General features: G+C 33.8%; 1 protein-coding gene across 1 annotated transcript in view; it reads left to right on the top strand.

Moving 5' to 3' along the window:
* Positions 1-8716: 8716 nt before the first annotated feature.
* The window catches only part of LOC137641498 (syntenin-1-like), a 35696-nt gene continuing 24496 nt past the window's right edge, over positions 8717-19916 (top strand). The window contains exons 1-4 of the mRNA XM_068374117.1: positions 8717-8871; positions 14222-14278; positions 14780-14896; positions 16675-16788. Coding sequence (XP_068230218.1) covers positions 14228-14278; positions 14780-14896; positions 16675-16788 — 282 coding nt within the window. The 5' untranslated portion in view covers positions 8717-8871; positions 14222-14227. The remainder of the gene's footprint in view (positions 8872-14221; positions 14279-14779; positions 14897-16674; positions 16789-19916) is intronic.

Genomic DNA, 19916 nt, shown 5'->3' with positions numbered 1-19916 from the left:
CTTTGAAACTACAGTATTTGCTTTAAATCGTAGAAGACTCATACAAGCAGCAAACTGCAGTGTCGCTTTGACGTTAAGCTTTTGAGAGAGAGAGAGAGAGAGAGAGAGAGAGAGAGAGAGAGAGAGAGAGAGAGAGAGCGAGAGAGAGAGAGAGAGAGAGAGAGAGTAGTGGGGAACTTGTGTGAGGATAATTTCCTCAAGTGTGTGGTGAGTGAGTTGGGGCAAGAATAGAGATTTCTATGACGCCGTTACGAAGGCCAGTGGATTCATTCTCTCTCTCTCTCTCTCTCTCTCTCTCTCTCTCTCTCTCTCTCTCTCTCTCTCTCTCTCTCTCTCTCTCTTACATATACACAGCATTTGTATATGTGAAAAAAAGACATTTACACACTCACTCGTGTACACACACACACACACACACACACACACACATATATATATATATATATATATAATATATATATATATATATATATATATATATATATATATATATATATATATATATATATATATATATCACTAAGAAACAAGCTTAATCGGAAAAGCAGGATGCTATAAGCCCAAGGGCTCCAACAGAGAAAATAGCCCAGTGAGGAAAGGAAATAAGGAAAAACTACAAGAGAAGTTTAAGAATAATGATATTAAAATAAACCTTTTATATTTAAACTATGAAAACGCGAAAATAACGAGAGGAAGAGAAACAAGAGTGTGCATGATTGTACCCTCAAGCAAAAGATCTCTAATCCAAGATAGTGGAAAACCATGGAAGAGAGGATATGGCACTACCCAAGACTAGAGAACAATGGTTTGATTTTAGTGTTCTCCTAAAATAGCTGCTTACTATAGCTAGAGAGTCTCTTCTACCCTTACCAAGAGGAAAGTAGTAGTAGCCAGTGAAAAGTGAGAGTGCAGTAGTTAACCTCTAGAGAAGAAGAATTGTTTAGTGTTTTTAATGTTGTTGTATATGAAGAAAGAGGAGACTATGTAAAGAATAGGCCAGACTATTCTGTATAGGTGTCGGCAAAGGGGAAATGAGCTGTAACCAGAGAGAGGGATGCAATGTAGCACTGTCTGACCAGTCAAAGGACCCAATAACTCTCTAGATGTAGTATATATATATGAGAATGAGAGAGAGATTACAATAGAGGAAGTGAGGAGAGCACTAGATGAAACGAGAGTAGGAAAAGCATCGGGTATGGATGGTGTGAAAGCTGAGATGTTGAAGGAAGGGGGTGTGACTGTACTTGAATGGTTGGTGAGATTGTTTAATGTGTGTTTTGTGTTGTCAATGGTACCAGTAGATTGGGTCTGTGCATGTATTGTACCACTATATAAGGGTAAGGGAGATGTGCATGAGTGTTGTAATTCAAGAGGTATTAGTTTGTTGAGTGTAGTTGGAAAAGTGTATGGTAGAATACTGATTAATAGGATTAAGGATAAAACAGAGAATGCAATCTTGGAAGTACAGGGTGGTTTTAGAAGAGGTAGGGGTTGTATGAATCAGATTTTTACAGTTAGGCAGATATGCGAGAAATATTTAGCAAAAGGTAAGGAGGTGTATGTTGCGTTTATGGATCTGGAGAAAGCATATGATAGAGTTGATAGGGAAGCAATGTGGAATGTGATGAGGTTATATGGAGTTGGTGGAAGGTTGTTGCAAGCAGTGAAAAGTTTCTACACAGGTAGTAAAGCATGTGTTAGAATAGGAAATGAGGTGAGCGATTGGTTTCCGGTGAGAGTGGGGCTGAGACAGGGATGTGTGATGTCGCCGTGGTTGTTTAACTTGTATGTTGATGGAGTGGTGAGAGAGGTGAATGCTAGAGTGCTTGGACGAGGATTAAAACTGGTAGGCGAGAATGATCATGAATGGGAGGTAAATCAGTTGTTGTTTGCGGATGATACTGTACTGGTAGCAGACACAGAAGAGAAGCTTGACCGACTAGTGACAGAATTTGGAAGGGTGTGTGAGAGAAGGAAGTTGAGAGTTAATGTGGGTAAGAGTAAGGTTATGAGATGTACGAGAAGGGAAGGTGGTGCAAGGTTGAATGTCATGTTGAATGGAGAGTTACTTGAGGAGGTGGATCAGTTTAAGTACTTGGGGTCTGTTGTTGCAGCAAATGGTGGAGTGGAAGCAGATGTACGTCAGAGAGTGAATGAAGGTTGCAAAGTGTTGGGGGCAGTTAAGGGAGTAGTAAAAAATAGAGGATTGGGCATGAATGTAAAGAGAGTTCTATATGAGAAAGTGATTGTACCAACTGTGATGTATGGATCGGAGTTGTGGGGAATGAAAGTGATGGAGAGACAGAAATTGAATGTGTTTGAGATGAAGTGTCTGAGGAGTATGGCTGGTGTATCTCGAGTAGATAGGGTTAGGAACGAAGTGGTGAGGGTGAGAACGGGTGTAAGAAATGAGTTAGCGGCTAGAGTGGATATGAATGTGTTGAGGTGGTTTGGCCATGTTGAGAGAATGGAAAATGGCTGTCTGCTAAAGAAGGTGATGAATGCAAGAGTTGATGGGAGAAGTACAAGAGGAAGGCCAAGGTTTGGGTGGATGGATGGTGTGAAGAAAGCTCTGGGTGATAGGAGGATAGATGTGAGAGAGGCAAGAGAGCGTGCTAGAAATAGGAATGAATGGCGAGCGATTGTGACGCAGTTCCGGTAGGCCCTGCTGCTTCCTCCGGTGCCTTAGATGACCGCGGAGGTAGCAGCAGTAGGGGACTCAGCAGTATGAAGCTTCATCTGTGGTGGAAATGTGGGAGGTTGGGCTGTGGCACCCTAGCAGTACCAGCTGAACTCGGCTGAGTCCCTGGTTAGGCTGGAGGAACGTAGAGAGTAGAGGTCCCCTTTTTGTTTTGTTTCTTGTTGTTGTCGGCTACCCCCCAAAATTGGGGGAAGTGCCTTTGGTATATGTATGTATGTATGTATATATAAATATATATATATGTATGTATATATATATATATATATATATATATATATATATATATATATATATATATATGCAACTTAGAATTTGCAGATGACATAGTTGTGTGTAGTGAATGAATCATGGGAAGAATTACAAAAGATGATAAAAGATTTGAACAGAGAAAGCAGAAATGTGTGAATGAAATTGAATATGAGTAAAACTAAGATAATGTTCAATGAAAATGCAGACATCAAATAGGAGTTACGGCTGAGCCTCTTTTGTAACTCTATACATATATGGCTTTTTCTGAAATAAAAATTATTATTATTATTAGTAGTAGTAGTAGTAGTAGTAGAAGAAGAAGAAGAAGAAGAAGAAGAAGAAGAAGGATAAAGCATGGGATAGAGTACTCTTGGTAGACAAAATGAGATTATGAAATGTAAAATGTCACTTCCTCAAAAAAGAAAAGTATCATATGAGATGATCCCACCAGCATTAACCATGCAACAGAAGCTTAGAACCTTACTAAAGCCTTAGAACATATAGTTACAACTCTGAGAGCTATGGAAAGAATAATGATGGGAATAACAATAAGAAACAGACTAACAAACTAAAGTAAAGGATATTCTAACAGAATGTAAGAATAAAAATGAACTTAGGCAGGACATACAATGAGAATGACAGACAATAGATTAAAAATAATATAATAGGTCCCTAGAGATTGCGAAAGAAGCAGGAAAAGGAAGAAAGACGATGGATTGGCGAACTAGGAAACTTTGCGGGTGTGGACTGTCATAGAAAGACAATACACAGACGGCAAATGGAAGGATGTGTCTGAGGCCTTTGTTCTGCAATAGACAAGTAACGAATGATGATGATGATGGTGTTCGTTCCCATCACGCGTTCAGCCCTTGTATAGTTGAACCTTCTCCAAGGCTCAACCAAACCCTATTATGATAACATTTCAAGGTCATTGTTCGAACATGGGAGCGAATAGAGAAACAATCTTGATATTCTAGTGTTGTGTGAGATATGTTCATCGCTTCTATTTTGTTTAACACCAGCTGTAATCTTGTCAAGGGGTGATGGGCGTGCTTCTCTTGAAGAAAGGGGTGGGGAGAGAGGCCTGATGGATCATCCTAAGAATATTATCCTACACGATCCTCAATCCTGAGACTGAGGAGTGACGCAGAAGGCGCTATCCCCAGCACACACACACACACACACACACACAAAGACCATAAACAGACCCCAGTTGAAGAACATGTATGAGGCCTTTGTCCTGCAGTGGACTGCTTATGGCTGTGTGTAACGCTCATTTTTTTTTATTGATCATATGAGGGTACACTCGGGCACACTATTCTATCGTAACTCTCTTCCTCTTGTTTTATTGAAGTTTTCATAGTTTATATCTGAAATATTTATTTTAATGTTGTTACTGTTCTTAATATCTTATATTTTCCCTTGTTTCCTTTCCTCGTTGGGCTATTTTCCCTGTTAGAGCCCCAGGGCTTATAGCATCTTGCTTTTCCAACTAGGGTTGTAGCTTAGCAAGTAATAATAATAACAATACCTCTATTGACAAATGCTATCCAATGAAAAACGTGCTGCTTTTCCGCAGCCGCTCAATATTCTCTGAAATATACAATTTTAGCAATGCAATACATTAACGAACAATGATCATCTGGTTTCGAAAACCCAGGAGATAAGGAAAGTTATCTGTGACGTCATGCTTGAGAAGCATAGAGCTAGGCCAATTGCTTTACCGATTATATCCGGGTCGTCTAATTGCAATTATGAATCAGTTGCCCTAACAAATTATCCATTCAGTATTTTCCAAGTTACAAGTCTAATAATTGATGATAATTAAGTACGATTTCTTACCCCGGGTCCTGTAAGAATTCTGTGTGGATTTAAAGTAATATGTAATGAACGTAATATTAATGCCTACAGTATACTTAGAATGTGTGTTATGTTTTTGTATGTCTGTATTCGCTAAACACCTCTTGAAGTATGGGTTTAAAATACAAAGAAAATATAGTTTAATTTTCAGAAGATTGAAGATTATAATTATATTATTTCTAAGTCGATTTGGTCTCTATGATTTATCCGGGAGCCTAAATAAAGTCCTTGCAATTGTATTGCTATTTAATAATAATAATAATAATAATAATAATAATAATAATAATAATAATAATAATAATAATAATAATAATAATAATAATAAATTCTCACTGCACTGCATAAGATATATCCTTTCTAAGCGATTAAAACGTATAAAGCTTCTTTATGTAAGAAATTATTATCCAATAACCTTATTAGCAGCTACAATCTTCGTGTTTTGGAAAACAAGATTTAATGACTGTTGTTTGTCAATTGAAAAGTCACAAAATGTTATACGAATAAAACCAGAGAAACGGAAAAGAAAAGTTATACTGGGCGAGATAAATTTATTGTCACTTGAAGTACAATAGAAGGTAAACATTGTGGTAAGTGAGCGACACATGGCAATCTTGGATGTTTACATTGTGTGTGTGGGATGAGGGGGGATAGGTAAGGGTTAGGCAATGCGGGAGAGCCTTTTTATAACTCCAAAGATATGCGCTATCGCATTAATCCTACTATGTAAGTAGTAGGTTGGCCAGGGCACCATCCACCCGTTGAGATACTACCGCCTGAGAGTTATGGGGTCCTTTGACTGACCAGACAGTACTACATTGGATCCTTCTATATGGTTACGGTCCACTTTCCCTTTGCCTGCACATACACCGAATAGACTGGCCTATTCTTTACAGATTCTCCTCTGTCCCCATACACTTGACAACACTGAGATTACCAAACAATTCTTCTTCACCTAAGGGGTTAACGAGTGCACTGTAATTGGTCAGTGGCCACTTTCCTCTTGCTAAGGTTAGAGGAGACTCTCTAGCTATGGTAAGCAGCTCTTCTAGAAGGGCATTCCAAAATCAAACCAATGTTCTCTGGTCTTGGGTAGTGCCATAGCCTCAGTACCATGGTCTTCCACTGTCTTGGGTTAGAGTTCTCTTGCTTGAGGGTACAACGAGGACACTATTCTATCTAATTTCTCTTCTTGTTTTGTTAAAGTTTATATAGGAAATATATATTCAAATGTTGTTATCGTTCTTGAAATATTTTATTTGTCCTTGTTTCTTTTCCTCACCGGGCTATTTTCCCTGTTGGGGCCCCTGGGCTATTAGCATCCTGCTTTTCCAACTACGGTTGTATCTTAACAAGTAATAATAATAATAATAATAATAATAATAATAATAATAATATTGATAATATTAATAATGATATTATTATTATTATTATTATTATTATTATTATTATTATCATTATTATTAAGTCACAACCTTAGTTGGCAAAGCTAGGGAAAACAGCTAAAAATAGCCCAGTGAAGAAGGGAAATAAATAAACTAAAACGAGAAATAATTAAAAAAAATATGGAATATTTTGAGATAGAATATTTTTATGCTGCGAACGAAATTCATTAGTTATCGCGTGCTCTTTTATATGTGATTATTAATATCAAGATTATTAATAGATCAGAAATAAAAATGTCATTATTTGTTACAATCTATTTTGATTTCAACTGTAGCTTCATGAGTTTAATCAGTAACATTTTATCAGTTTCATTATTAATTTTCCCCGCATATAAGCCACATAGGTAAGATAAGAAAAAATGTAGAATAAATATTTGTCGTACATCATAGGTTTTGATAATTTCAATTCTTCTTAAGCCACATATACCAAATTACTTGATTATCTCTTCAGCCCTAATCATTTAATCTTTCACTTGCATTTAACAGAGAGAGAGAGAGAGAGAGAGAGAGAGAGAGAGAGAGAGAGAGAGAGAGAGAGAGAGAGAGAGAGAGAGAGAGAGAGAGAGAGAGAGAATATAGCCTGCTTTTCAAGATAGGGCTTCGTAGTTGTGAAATGTTACCCGAAGCTCAACAACTTGTTTTTTTTCTTCTATTTGGTTGTAGTTTTTATCTACTACTCTTTATTGGTATGACTAACAAGTTCTACACAGGTCAAGTTACAAAAAAATAAAGAAATAATAATAATACAAAAGCAGACCCGACGAAATTCTAGACCCTGGTCAACGCTCAAACCCGGTAGACAACTAAATAATTTAAGTTTCCGAGAATTAATTTTATTTAGAACGATAGACCAATGACGGATTTTTTTTCCATAAAAAACACCCATGTTTTCGAGAACAAATATTCATTAAAGCAATCTAGTTATCGACAATTCTAACGATCAAGGACCGTGGAGAAACATATTTAATCAAAGACCATTCATGATATCGAAAACATGGTTTTAACGGGCTAACGTAAAAAACGAAACTTGCCAATAGAAAAAATGTTTCAGAAAATATTATATACACGTTTTGCGTAACGAAGCAAATTGTTGATATAATGTATCAGCGATTTGCAAGGCTGTAAATCTATTTATCACCTGGATTACGTTATCTAATCTTTCACGAGACCAATTTGTGCTACCTAGGCAAGTTCTACTAATGAATAACATGCATAACATTAGACGTAATCTTAACACATCAAAACACTAATTGGTTAATTGATAAAATATCTGATGATTAGAAAGCTCTGGTTTTAAAGTTTGTCCATAGCGTAGGTCTATACGCCTTTTACAAGCTTATCACCATGGGCGATAAAGACGCATTTTACTCATTTTATCACATCCTTTTATAACAGTATGGATATAAAATGTGATATGCGCTATGTACTGAAATTTTTTTTAACCAATATGTTTATATAGACGCTTACAGGAAATAAGAAAACAAACCCAGTATACATACATATATATATATATATATATATATATATATATATATATATATATATATATATGTGTGTGTGTGTGTGTGTGTGTGTGTGTGTGTGTATGTATGTATGTGTGTGTGTAGGATTTCACATTACGTACTTATAAATGGAAAATGTTGAAATTAATCTTTCATTTTTACCTATTGGAAGAAGGTATGAACATCATTGCCCATGTGCCCTAAATATAATGCAAGGGACGATTTTATTACAGTCATGGTATCATGAATATTTTCTACACATACATGAAAAAAACAAAATGCGCTGTATACTGAAGTTTGTACGTCACACTCATGCCCTTGCCCTTGGGGCCCGCATAGCTGCATAGGCTACCTGTCTAAAAATAACCGGAAATGACTAATGAAGGCAAGGCCATGCATGAAAAACTATCTTTATTTTGCTTTGTAACTGTTTATGATTATTCACCATGAAGGCATCTTCTCTAGTGTGTTTTATTTTGTATCTCCCATGAACTTTCATTAATAAGAGGGGGCGGGGGGGGGGGGGGGGGTGGAATCTACATTAATTGAAGAGTTTATATATCGCGGTTAGGTTGTGTTTCGGTCTAATAGGATATGGATAATATTGCGTCCGGTAAGAGGTCTGTACCGGATACAGTAACATCTATAGGGTCAAAGAATAGTTTTAAGTAACCGCAACGAAGGACGTCATGAAACTCAGTTCTCCTGACTATGAGTCACAATGATGATATTACGAGTTTTCCTCCTGTTTAAAACGCCCGGTTCTGATAACGTGCATGTGACTAAACATCACAAACTTGGGAATGTATTGAAATATTATATCTACTATGTAACTCTAATAACTTAGTGAGGATAAAGTATACATAATTTATAATGAATAAATATATGTCTCTGGCAAGTTATCAAGGGACGGCATATTGTAGTTTTAGTATACATACGAACTTTGTGTCCGTGAGGTTTAGTTTAGATACGGATAAAGTCCCGGATGATGACGTCACAGATCTTTTCGTCCAAGGAATGGCTCTGGATAAACAAAAGTGGAGGATCGCAGCACTTGTAGCAGTCATAGGTGTTCTGCACTTGAGTGGATTTGGTGTGAATTTACGCCCTCGAAGAAGTAAGTGATACTTTATTATCGTGTATATCGGTGGCCATATTTTAATGACGTCATTGTGTCCTGTCTTTTATAATAGGCCTGAAAATTGGGTGATATGTTTGTGTGTCTAGTTAGGATAAAGCAATTTCGTCCAACATTTATGCTTAGATATTGCGTGATGTTTTGAAAGAAGTTTTCAACTTTGTTGGTCATTGTTACTCTCCTATGGCAAATAATCATTTGCTTGCTATTTAATAAGGTAGGCTTATCCTTATATCCTAGGCTCATGCTATGATCCAAGGGAGACCTACAGCTAGGCCTATTGGTCTATTGGTTACGCCTTCTTTTGGGATAATCAAATGATACAAGTACTGTATTTACCTTCATATACAAATATGTTATTGTTTTCTTAGTTTTACATTTAGCATATTGTATAGTCATTTAATTTTTTCGCTTCCTATGTTCTGAAACTCCTGATCAATATGAGAGGCTCAGTGGTAAATCTATTTTCTGTTTTATTGTAGTCTATTACAGGGCAATGTAACCTAGGGGGAGTGATGCATTCTACCATGTCTGTGTTTCAGCATCATTTATTTTTACTTTGAACAAGTGAATATCCTAACAACAAATCTCCCTCCAACCTAACCTAACCTTTCTTCTCTCAGTACATCTTTTCTTCACTGTAGGTCTACTCTCTTGAACTGGCATTTACCAACTGGCATGTTGGTTCGACATTGGGCTCATACAATTTAAGATCTTACTGTATTATTTTTGAAAAGCATTTTGATAAATTCATGTATTCATTCTATGTATGTTTTGAATGTGTTAGGCAAATTCACGTAGGCTTACTTTACTTGGAGCCTTTGTATATCAGCGGCCAGTGCCTCCCGTGTGGATTCAAAATGGACATCAACTAACCTAAACTCTCCCCCCTAATCTAACTTACAACCCGTGTCCTTACCTGCTTAGCAAATGGGTGGGGGGGGCTAACATCCCCCTGCCACCCCCTTACACCCCCTTACACTGCCATATTCTAAGTTAGTCCTTACTTTAAGTTCAGTTTCTTGGTCCTGTCACTTTGCAAAAGCCCTTGAGGTCTTCAAGATTTGTCTTACATATTGTTTTATTATTTATAATATTACACACTGTAATCCAAGTTAATTGTCAAAGATACAGTATCAAAGCATTTAGAAAACTAAAAGGTCTACAGTATCTTTTTGAAAGCTTTGGAGTCTTTGTATATCAGCGGCTAGTTCTGCCTGCGTGCATAGAAAATAAACACTTGAATAACCTAAATTTGCCCACCTAACCTACAAGCAGATTCCTTACCTACTTAACTAACGGGATGGGGCCAACTCCCCCACGTGCGATCCCCCTTACACTGCCGTATTCTTAGTCGGCCGTCATCATACATACAGGTGGCTGCTATCTTACATACACCCCTTTAAACTGATTATACTCCATAATAAGATGGGGTTGTATGTATGATAGCGGACATCTGGTATGTGACAATGGCTGACTAAGAATACAGCAGTGTAAAGGGGGTCGCAGGGGCTTCAGCTCCCCATTAGGTAAGTAGGTAAGGACACGGCTTGTAGGTTAGGTTAGAGGGCTAATTTTAGTCTAGTTGGTGTCCATATTTTATGCTTGCTGGAGGAACTGGCTGCTGATATGCAAAGGCACCATAAGATATTTTGTAAGATATTTCAGCATTGTAAGGTTTTTTCACGTCTCGCAAGCCTGCTTTTAAATGATAGTGTGTCATCTCGTAGCTTTTTCTTAAGCATTCTGCCTATGCTAATATAATTTTTTAAAGCTAATTGTCGTACTTGAAGTTCATGGTTTGTCTGCTAAAGATTTGTTTCTCTTATTCTTTTTGAGAGAGGAATTAACATGCATAGTGTTAGGGTGTATCAGTATTACAATGTAATGTAGGAAAATTAGTGCCTGTTGTAATAATTGTGGGGTGTAAATCAGGCCTATTTGTGCTCTGCGAGTACAGCCTAACTGGAATACATTTTTTCATGCAACTGGGTATTCTTGGCAAGTTGGTCTTTTATTTTTGAAAATCTTGAGCCATTCAGGTACAGTAATTAGATTACTACAAGTTTATTTTGAGGTAAGCTAGAATACAATAAAATAATCATCATCTTATACTTTTTGTTATATATTGTCTTTGATTTACGTTTGATGTGAAATTAGTTATTTTCATTCTCTTCGATCCTTTCCAGTACATCTGTCTTCTGAACGTCCCTCGGGGCTAGGCCTTTTAATTTATCATCTTTTTCTGCTACTTCTCTATTGAGTAGATAAAATAATCGGAAGGTGTCTTTGTCGCTAGATACATTTTCTTTTTCATTATCCTGGAATGGAACAATATTGTGTGTGCATGTGCTGATTTTTTTGCAACATGTATTATTATTATTGATATTATTACTATTACTTGCTAAACTGCAACCCTAGTTAGAAAAGCAAGATGCTGTAAGGTTGTGCTCCAACGGAAAATAGCCCAGTGAGGAAAGGAAATAAGGAAATAAATAACTATAAAGGTTATGAAAAATAATGAATAGAAGTATAAAATATCTTAAGATTAGTAACTGTTTATATATACTGTATATATATATATATATATATATATATATACATATATATATACATATATATATACATATATATATATATATATATATACATATATATATACATATATATATATATATATATATATATACATATATATATATATATATATATATATACATATATACATACATACATACATACATACATACATACATATATATATATATATATATATATATATATATATATATATATATATATATATATGTATGTATGTATGTATGTATGTATATATGTATATATGTATATATATATATATATATATATATATATATATATATGTATATATATATATATATATATATATATATATATGTATATATGTATATATATATATATATATATATATGTATATATATATATGTATATATATATATATATATATATATATATATATATATATATATATATGTATATATATATATGTATATATATATATATATATATATATATATATATATATATATATATATATGTATATATGTATATATATATATATATATATGTATATATATATATATATATATATATATATATATGTATATATATATATATATATATATATATATATATATATATATATATATATATGTATATATATATGTATATATATATATATATATATATATATACATATATATATTTGTAGTGCTATGGCACTACAAATGGGTCAAGTGTTAGATACCCTAATCCTTGATACTGTAGTGTTTCATAAATTTTCTTTGTACAGTACTGTCTGTGATGGTAGTTTTGAGTTAAGTTTTATACTTCTAAAAGTTTTTTTTAGCCATTACAAACCATGAATTTGGCACAATATTCACTTTTTATACTGTGTTTTTGGAAGTTTAAAGCCTCTACAGTACAGGAAATGCTGGTACTTTGATTTTCCTTATTGCCGGTCAGATATACTTTGATGTACAGTGAAAGAGGCTGCATCATTGCCTTCGCCAACAAAGTTGGAAGGAGGTTATATTTTTGCCCCTTTTCGTGGGTTTGTTTGTGATCAACTTCCTGGCCACAATTATAATAGAGGAGTAATGAAAATTGCTGGGATTAACTGTTATGTAACAAGCTGGAAATGGATTAAATTTTGGAAGGTCAAGGTCACCTTTTTTACTTTTTATTGATCTTACAAATTTACAAACAAAAGGTTCTGGGCATTACTTGACATTTATGGTATGGAAGGCTACATAGTGTATACTTAAATGTACAGTAGTTATGGGACATCAACAGATGAGTTCTTTAAAACAATGCCTTTCCTTCTCTAATCCTCTCAGAAATCGTATGAAATTCAACCAATTTGAGATGTTTTGTCACCGTATTGGACTGGAATTTTTTTACACATTCCTACTAGTCAGTGTTTAGCTATTTAAACCCATTTGCAAATCGAAATGGATGTGGTAAATTTTAATCCACAAGTGCAATACTTTACTTTTAATCTTTGAACAGATATTAAATTCCACATCAGTTCCTCATTTGACCATCTAAGTTAATTCCATGTTGTGTGTTAATACTCTATAATTTGATGAGTAATATTTCCGAAGGAGATTGAATATGAATTAGTTTATTTGAAATTAGTATTTATTCTTAAGTACGTTTCATTGCCAGAGGTCATTGGCATTAACTTGTGCTGACAGTGCACTGTGGGCATTACTTGAGGTCTTTGCATTATTTTTTCGGCCCCTACCTGAGTAATGATAATACATTGATAAACCCATGACCCAAGGGATCATAGGAGAGTTGGAGTGTGAACGACAAGCCATAACAGGATGCGAAAGTAAGACCAAGCTAAATCATTGCATAGGTAACATTTTGTTATGTATAGTCATCATATCACAAGCATCCCGTGAGAAACAGTTGACCTTTTGATCTCTACCCGGAAACAGATGGCTTCCAATTATAATCCTGTGTGATCATATCTGTAATAAATGCTGAGATAACTAAAGGGATTTTGACGAAGGAAAAATCTATTTCTGGGGAGAGACCTGTGACGCCTATGTTAAAGTTAGTTCTACTTATATTTTCATACGGAATGGTCTTCCGACCAAACCATCCATACTCCAGTGATGGAATTAACAGTAAATTTGTTTAAAGTTAATTCAACTTTGACTTATTTCAAGAAGTAACCTACAACTCTAAATAATTCTATATCACATTGAAGAGATATGAGGCAGAACAACGAATGTGTGCGTATAACATTCTCACACCAACACCTGTACCCATTCTTTGTCCCTCTGCTAAACTAAGACCCTTTCCTTTCCTCCATCTTGTTGGTCAGCCTCTTGTTTTTTCCTTCATATTGCAACAAATGGTCAAAATTCGTATTTCTGTTTGCTGCAATAATTTTTTTTATTGAGGTATCATCCACAGGATGTTCTTGTAGATGTTTGTAGGTAGTTAGCAATTAAGATTATTAAATGGTTATTACTATCAAAGTGATTATTATTGTTTTTTAAATAATCATAATTATTGTTATTATTTTAGGGACTCATTCTTGGATCATGAAATTAATATAGCATTGATTTGGATTTTTTTTTAAATGTTATTAAAAATTGTGTACAATAAGTACATGTATAGTTTTTAGTAGCATTACTATAAATTTTTTCAGTGTACTGTGCTATTGTCTATACCTAATTATGCAATTAGATTATTTTGTCAATATTTATGGAGATGAGGCTTACATGGTAATATCTTTGCATGGCATTTACTGCTGCTTTTGTTCTTGCAGGCCAAGATGAGTCTGTACCCATCGTTAGAGGATATGAAGGTGGACCAGTTGGGGAAGGTGAGATTTGAATTTGAATTAAGTTTTTAGTGTACAATGATTAATGTCTGTACAGTAAAGGACTTCAAGTACAAAATATTGATTATATGTATTTGAATGTGGATTTTTTTTTTTTTTTTTTTTTTTACAGAGTAGGTCATGAATACCCAAAGTTCTTGAACTTTTCTAGTAAAGTTTTATATTAACCTATTTATTTAGTCACTTATTTTATGTCAGTCTTTGAGTTTTCTCCTTTTATTTTCTTCATGCAAATCCATTTTACCAGAAGGGAAATTGTAATTCCCCTGTTGTTTATACGTAAAATGTCCCCTATTTTTTAGTAAAATAGCCAGGCATTCTTGGTTTTTCAAATGACTACAATATTGTGTATTGACTTTTTTACATAGTGTTTCATATACAACTATAAGAAGTATAGAACAGCACATCACTTGTGAGTTTAGAAGAGCCAAGTATGAAAATTTCACCTGTCTTAGTTTCCTTACCAGTTGAATCTTCCTCCAGGCTCAGGTCCAGTTGGTAACTCAGATGACTAACTCTGGCGGAGGTGCAGCAACAGCACCGCCTGCTCAGCCCACACTGCCTCCCTATCCCCTTCATCCCCCAGAGTCTGAGAATAAGGTAAGTTGTATTTCCATATTGTCTAGGTTTTTGCTTAATTTCTTTCCCTATAATTCCTAGCTTAAGATTGTTACTCTTGACTTCTTAGCTTGAGACCTTGTAACAGGTGAGAGTTTGATCTGTCATGTGTGCCAGAGCAGCAATGGAGTGCCTGTACAGAGAACATGAATTTTTCACCGATTTCTTTTTATCTTTATAAATAAAATTTTGAAGCCAATTTGCTTTTGCTCAAGATAATCAAGATGATAATTTGATCTTTGATCAGTGGTGGTTTGATGCACAAACTGAAATTGAGAAATACTTTTAATGTGTCATTTAGTTCAATATTTGTTTTTTTACTTTGTCTCGTGGATCCCTAAACTAGGGACACTAATGACACTTGAAGTTGGAAGTCGAGTAAAGTACTGTATTATAGTGTAGGTAATTGCATAGATCCCCAATGACATGATTGTATTTTGTTACGGTACTGGAAACGCTACAAAATGCATGTACAGTATATGATGAAAATACAAGCTTTACTAAACTCCTGATTTAATAATCTAGTTCAGCATGGGTCTCCCACATAATGGCTGATAATGAGCCTGCCAGAAGAAATGCTGTAACCCCTGCTGATGGAAGCCCTGTCCTTATCGACATTTTGGAAGTACAGTATTGTCTTTGACCAGTGTTTTGAAGGTTTGTTATACTATGAAGAAAAAGGTTTCATTCAATATTGGTTAAGCACAGCACTATACATACAGAGGTTGCATTTTACTAAACACTGTACAAAGTTATCTATGTATGCAGATTGTACAAGGCATAATTTATCATTGGGTTGAAAGGTCATATATGGGTTCTCTTTGACTGGGTGAAATCTAAAGATGTCATATTAAAAGGTTTGTCTTTAAAATTAGGTTGTTCTTGAATCAGGAGTTTGCAATTCTTGTATACGTTGTATTGACGAGTTGTATAACTTGATGAGTGCAACGTAAAATTGTGCAGGGGGTACAGTACTGTATGGGTTAATGGAAGACCTATTCTTTTAAAACTGGGCTTTCAGATTTATGGACGAGTGACTTCCCTTGTATCTCCCGACCTTTTAGTTGTACAGTATACTGTATTTTCTCAGTTTATGTTTGTCTACTATTTTATTGAATTCTTCCTTAGTTTATTTATATTTTTGCAATGGAATAAGACAACTTTTTTATATAAACTTTCTCTATATTAATTTGTTAGTGAAAGAGTTATTAACTTCAAATTTCCATTGAATTTTTCTTCAAGGAACCCTTTATAATTCAAACTATATAGTTTGAAGATGTAATGTACATCTTAATTTTGTAAATCATATCTTGAATTATGTTCAACTACTGTGATATTTGAGCTGAACGCAGAAATATTTTAACAGTGTAGCTGTAAAGTAGGTTGTCAACATATTCTTTAGATTTAACAAAAAATAAATTTTCATTTTTATCCTAGTTATGTTGCACTGCCTCATAAATTATTTCATGACATAATCATCTGCTTTAAGGAGATTCTTAGGCAAGATTTAGTGTTGTTCTAAAGGTATTTGAGGTCGCTTACGCATAAAAACATAGTATGAAAGATAGCCTTCTGTTTCCTAGAATAAATTTAGAATAAGGAGAGACAACAGACCTTTGTAGTATACAAAATTGGCTTCAAGATATCGCATATCCAGGCCGACATAGCCTAATTGGGATTTCTCTCTTTATTTTTCTTATTGTTTAGCTGTAGATAACCTTAGCAGCTTCTATGTTTCGTTTCTTTTTATTTTTGTGCAGTCCAACATGGCCCACCTATACCCAGCTCTGGGCGACTACATGGGGCTGGAGTTTACGCATGAAATGATTGCCGCTAACATGCCCGAGTATCTCCCCGTCGCATTGATGCAACCAGTAAGTAGTTTGACTTTGGGGTTAAGATGTGTTTTTTGGGGGGAAGAGCCTGAATGGAAATGCAATTGCATTTTAGAATGTCAAGAGATACCGTAGATGTCCAACTTAGGTTTCTGTGTTGTACGTACGTTGAACTCTTGGTCACTACGTACCGTCATTCTTTGCATTCTGTGCCATATTTTCACATGGTTGGGATTAGTCATAATTTAACTTTGTATCTGGTTTCACAGCTTTTGTAATTACAATCACCAAACTTTATTTAAGAAGCACATTGTATGGTAAATCATAGAAATTACTCACTAAATTTTATTTCGAGAATATTTCAGTATATATTTCTGAATTATTACATCGTTACACTGAATATGCACATTATTGCTTGGGTAAATTTTTTGGAAACACAATCTCACATATTTGTCGTACAGTAGTTGTAAATTTATGCTAGCTACATTATATGTGTGTGTATATATGTGTGTGTATATATATATATATATATATATATATATATATATATATATATATATATGTATGTATGTATATACATATATATATATATATATATATATATATATTTATATGTTTATATATATATTTATATGTTTATGTATATATTTATATATTTATTTATATATTTATAGATATATATATATATATATATATATATATATATATATATATATATATATATTTATATATATATATATATATATATATATATATATATATATATATATATATATGTGTGTGTGTATGTATGTATAATTGGTTTGTTTTCATTTGATTAATTTATTTAGTTTTTGTTTTTGTTTCACATGTATACTATTGGAATTTATTGTGAAAAATCCATGTGCGAAATATCTTGTTCTTTTCAAATTTAATAAGTTACTGCACTGTATTACAAGAAGTAAGCTTGATTGATAAAAGTTTTGATAAGTGTAATGAATGCCATGATTGACTTGGTGGTTAGGTTTCTTGCATTAGTAATTTTTAAATTTATAACTGTCTTTCAGTATGGCGTAATACAGTATATTAATTGTTCCTCGGATATTCTATTTGTTGACAAGATAATGTAGTGTAGTTTTGTAGGGATTCCATTCATCATGAATTTGATCTTGATAACATGTCTCTAGCCTTTGCGATACTAGATTACTTTGTTAAAGATTCAAGCCTGTTTGTAGGTTTTTCATATTTCTTTTTTTTATTAAGACAACATATGGTCTATTATTTTTATTATTATTATTATTATTATTATTATTATTATTATTACTGTTATTATTACTTACTAAGCTACAACCCTAGTTGGAAAAGCAAGATACTATAAGCCCAAGGGCTCCAACAGGGAAAATAGCCTAGTGAGGAAAGGAGATAAACTACAATAGAAGTAATGAACGATTAAAATAAAGTATTTCAAGAACAGTAACATTAGAATAAATCTTTCCTATATACAGTGAACCCTCGCTACTTCGCGGTTCGACCATCGCGGATTCACCACTTAGCGGATTTTTTCCATAACCCATATATATACAGTAATATATATATATGTATATATATATATATATATATATATATATATATATATATATATGTATGCATGTATGCATGTATTTATGTATATATGTAAGTATGTATATATGTATATGTGTATACATATAAATATATATATATATATATATACACACACATATATATATATATATATATATATATATATATATATATATATATATATATATATATATATATATATATATATATCTAAAGTAGGAAGATGTGATGTAGTTCTAAGGGAAAAGTATGGGAAATATGTCTGGGTAATAAGCAAAGCTCTACCTCCAGTTTGTTTCTTCATTATGATCAGAGATAAACGTAAACAAAACATTGGTTGCCATTTTTTATCGTGCTTTTTAGCGTGTTTAGGAAACGCATGATATAAAATCACCTTTAATATTTGTGCCTGTTTTAGTTTAGGGTACTGTAGTACATGCATTAAGTGTTCTGTACATTAAAGGGTAGTTTGTTAACAGTACTACGTACAAGGGAAGGTTTTAAAAGTCTGGATATACATGTTGAATAAATAGGTAAATATGGTGTCACTACTTCGCGGATTTTCACCTATCGCGGCCGGGTCTGGAACCTATCTACCGCGATAAACGAGGGTTCACTGTAAACGAAAGTCTTCAAAAAGTACGAGAGGAAGAGAAATAATATAAAATAGTGTGTTCGAGTGTACCCACAAGCAAGAGAACTGTATCCCTAAGGTAGTGGAAGACCATGGTACAGAGGCTATACATAATTAGTGTAAAGGTCATTTTGGTAAACACCATATTATTCATTGATCGTAAGATGTTAGATTTGTAGTCATTTTACAATTTCAAGGAATGATTGTGAATTATTGTCAGAAATGTATTGAGTAAATGTTTCGTCAAAGTTTATAATATGTTTACTGTATTATTGTTCATAAAACTACTACTAAAAAGTTCTTTTTGGAAATGAAGATCAAGGTAAAGGTTTAGCTTTCTTTTGCATGTGCTTCGTTTTGCCTGTGCTTGTACAATACCTCCTTGTGGTATTATACAGTACAGTACTTCCTTATGGTACTTGTAAGCCTGCTGTGCACGAAAATTGATTACATTAAGTAGCTCGTACTTCTGTAGTAGAAATTATTTTGTCTTATGATATGTCAATGTGGAGGCAAAAATAATTATAGTTGTGGTTGCCAGTTTTAGATGTTACTCAAAACATGTTATCAAATTCCATTGATATTTTGTCAATGTGTCAATGACTTCTTAGATAACTGTTAGTCCTCGGGTTACAGTGGTTTAGACCTTGTTGTTGTTGTTGTCGGTTTCATCTTATTCTGCATTTATATCCTACACAGTTTCCACGTCTCAAAGTATTTCAATGTCTTTGATTATGACTTTATTACTGTACTGTAATATCATCAGAACTTAGTTATTGTAGGAACAGATCTCTGCTGTAGCCCGAGGACCTAATTTGTGGGAATCTTAATGTGAAAGCATTTAACATTAGATATGTAAAAACTGTAAATGCATTACTGTAGGAATATATCTTCTTTTGGATTGTCGTGTGGAACTGAAATGATGTTGCATGGCATCTAATAAAGTATATTA

Source organism: Palaemon carinicauda, chromosome 5 (genome assembly GCF_036898095.1).
Source record: "Palaemon carinicauda isolate YSFRI2023 chromosome 5, ASM3689809v2, whole genome shotgun sequence".
Lineage (NCBI taxonomy): Eukaryota > Metazoa > Arthropoda > Malacostraca > Decapoda > Palaemonidae > Palaemon > Palaemon carinicauda.
This window is presented reverse-complemented; position numbering and strand designations above follow the sequence as displayed.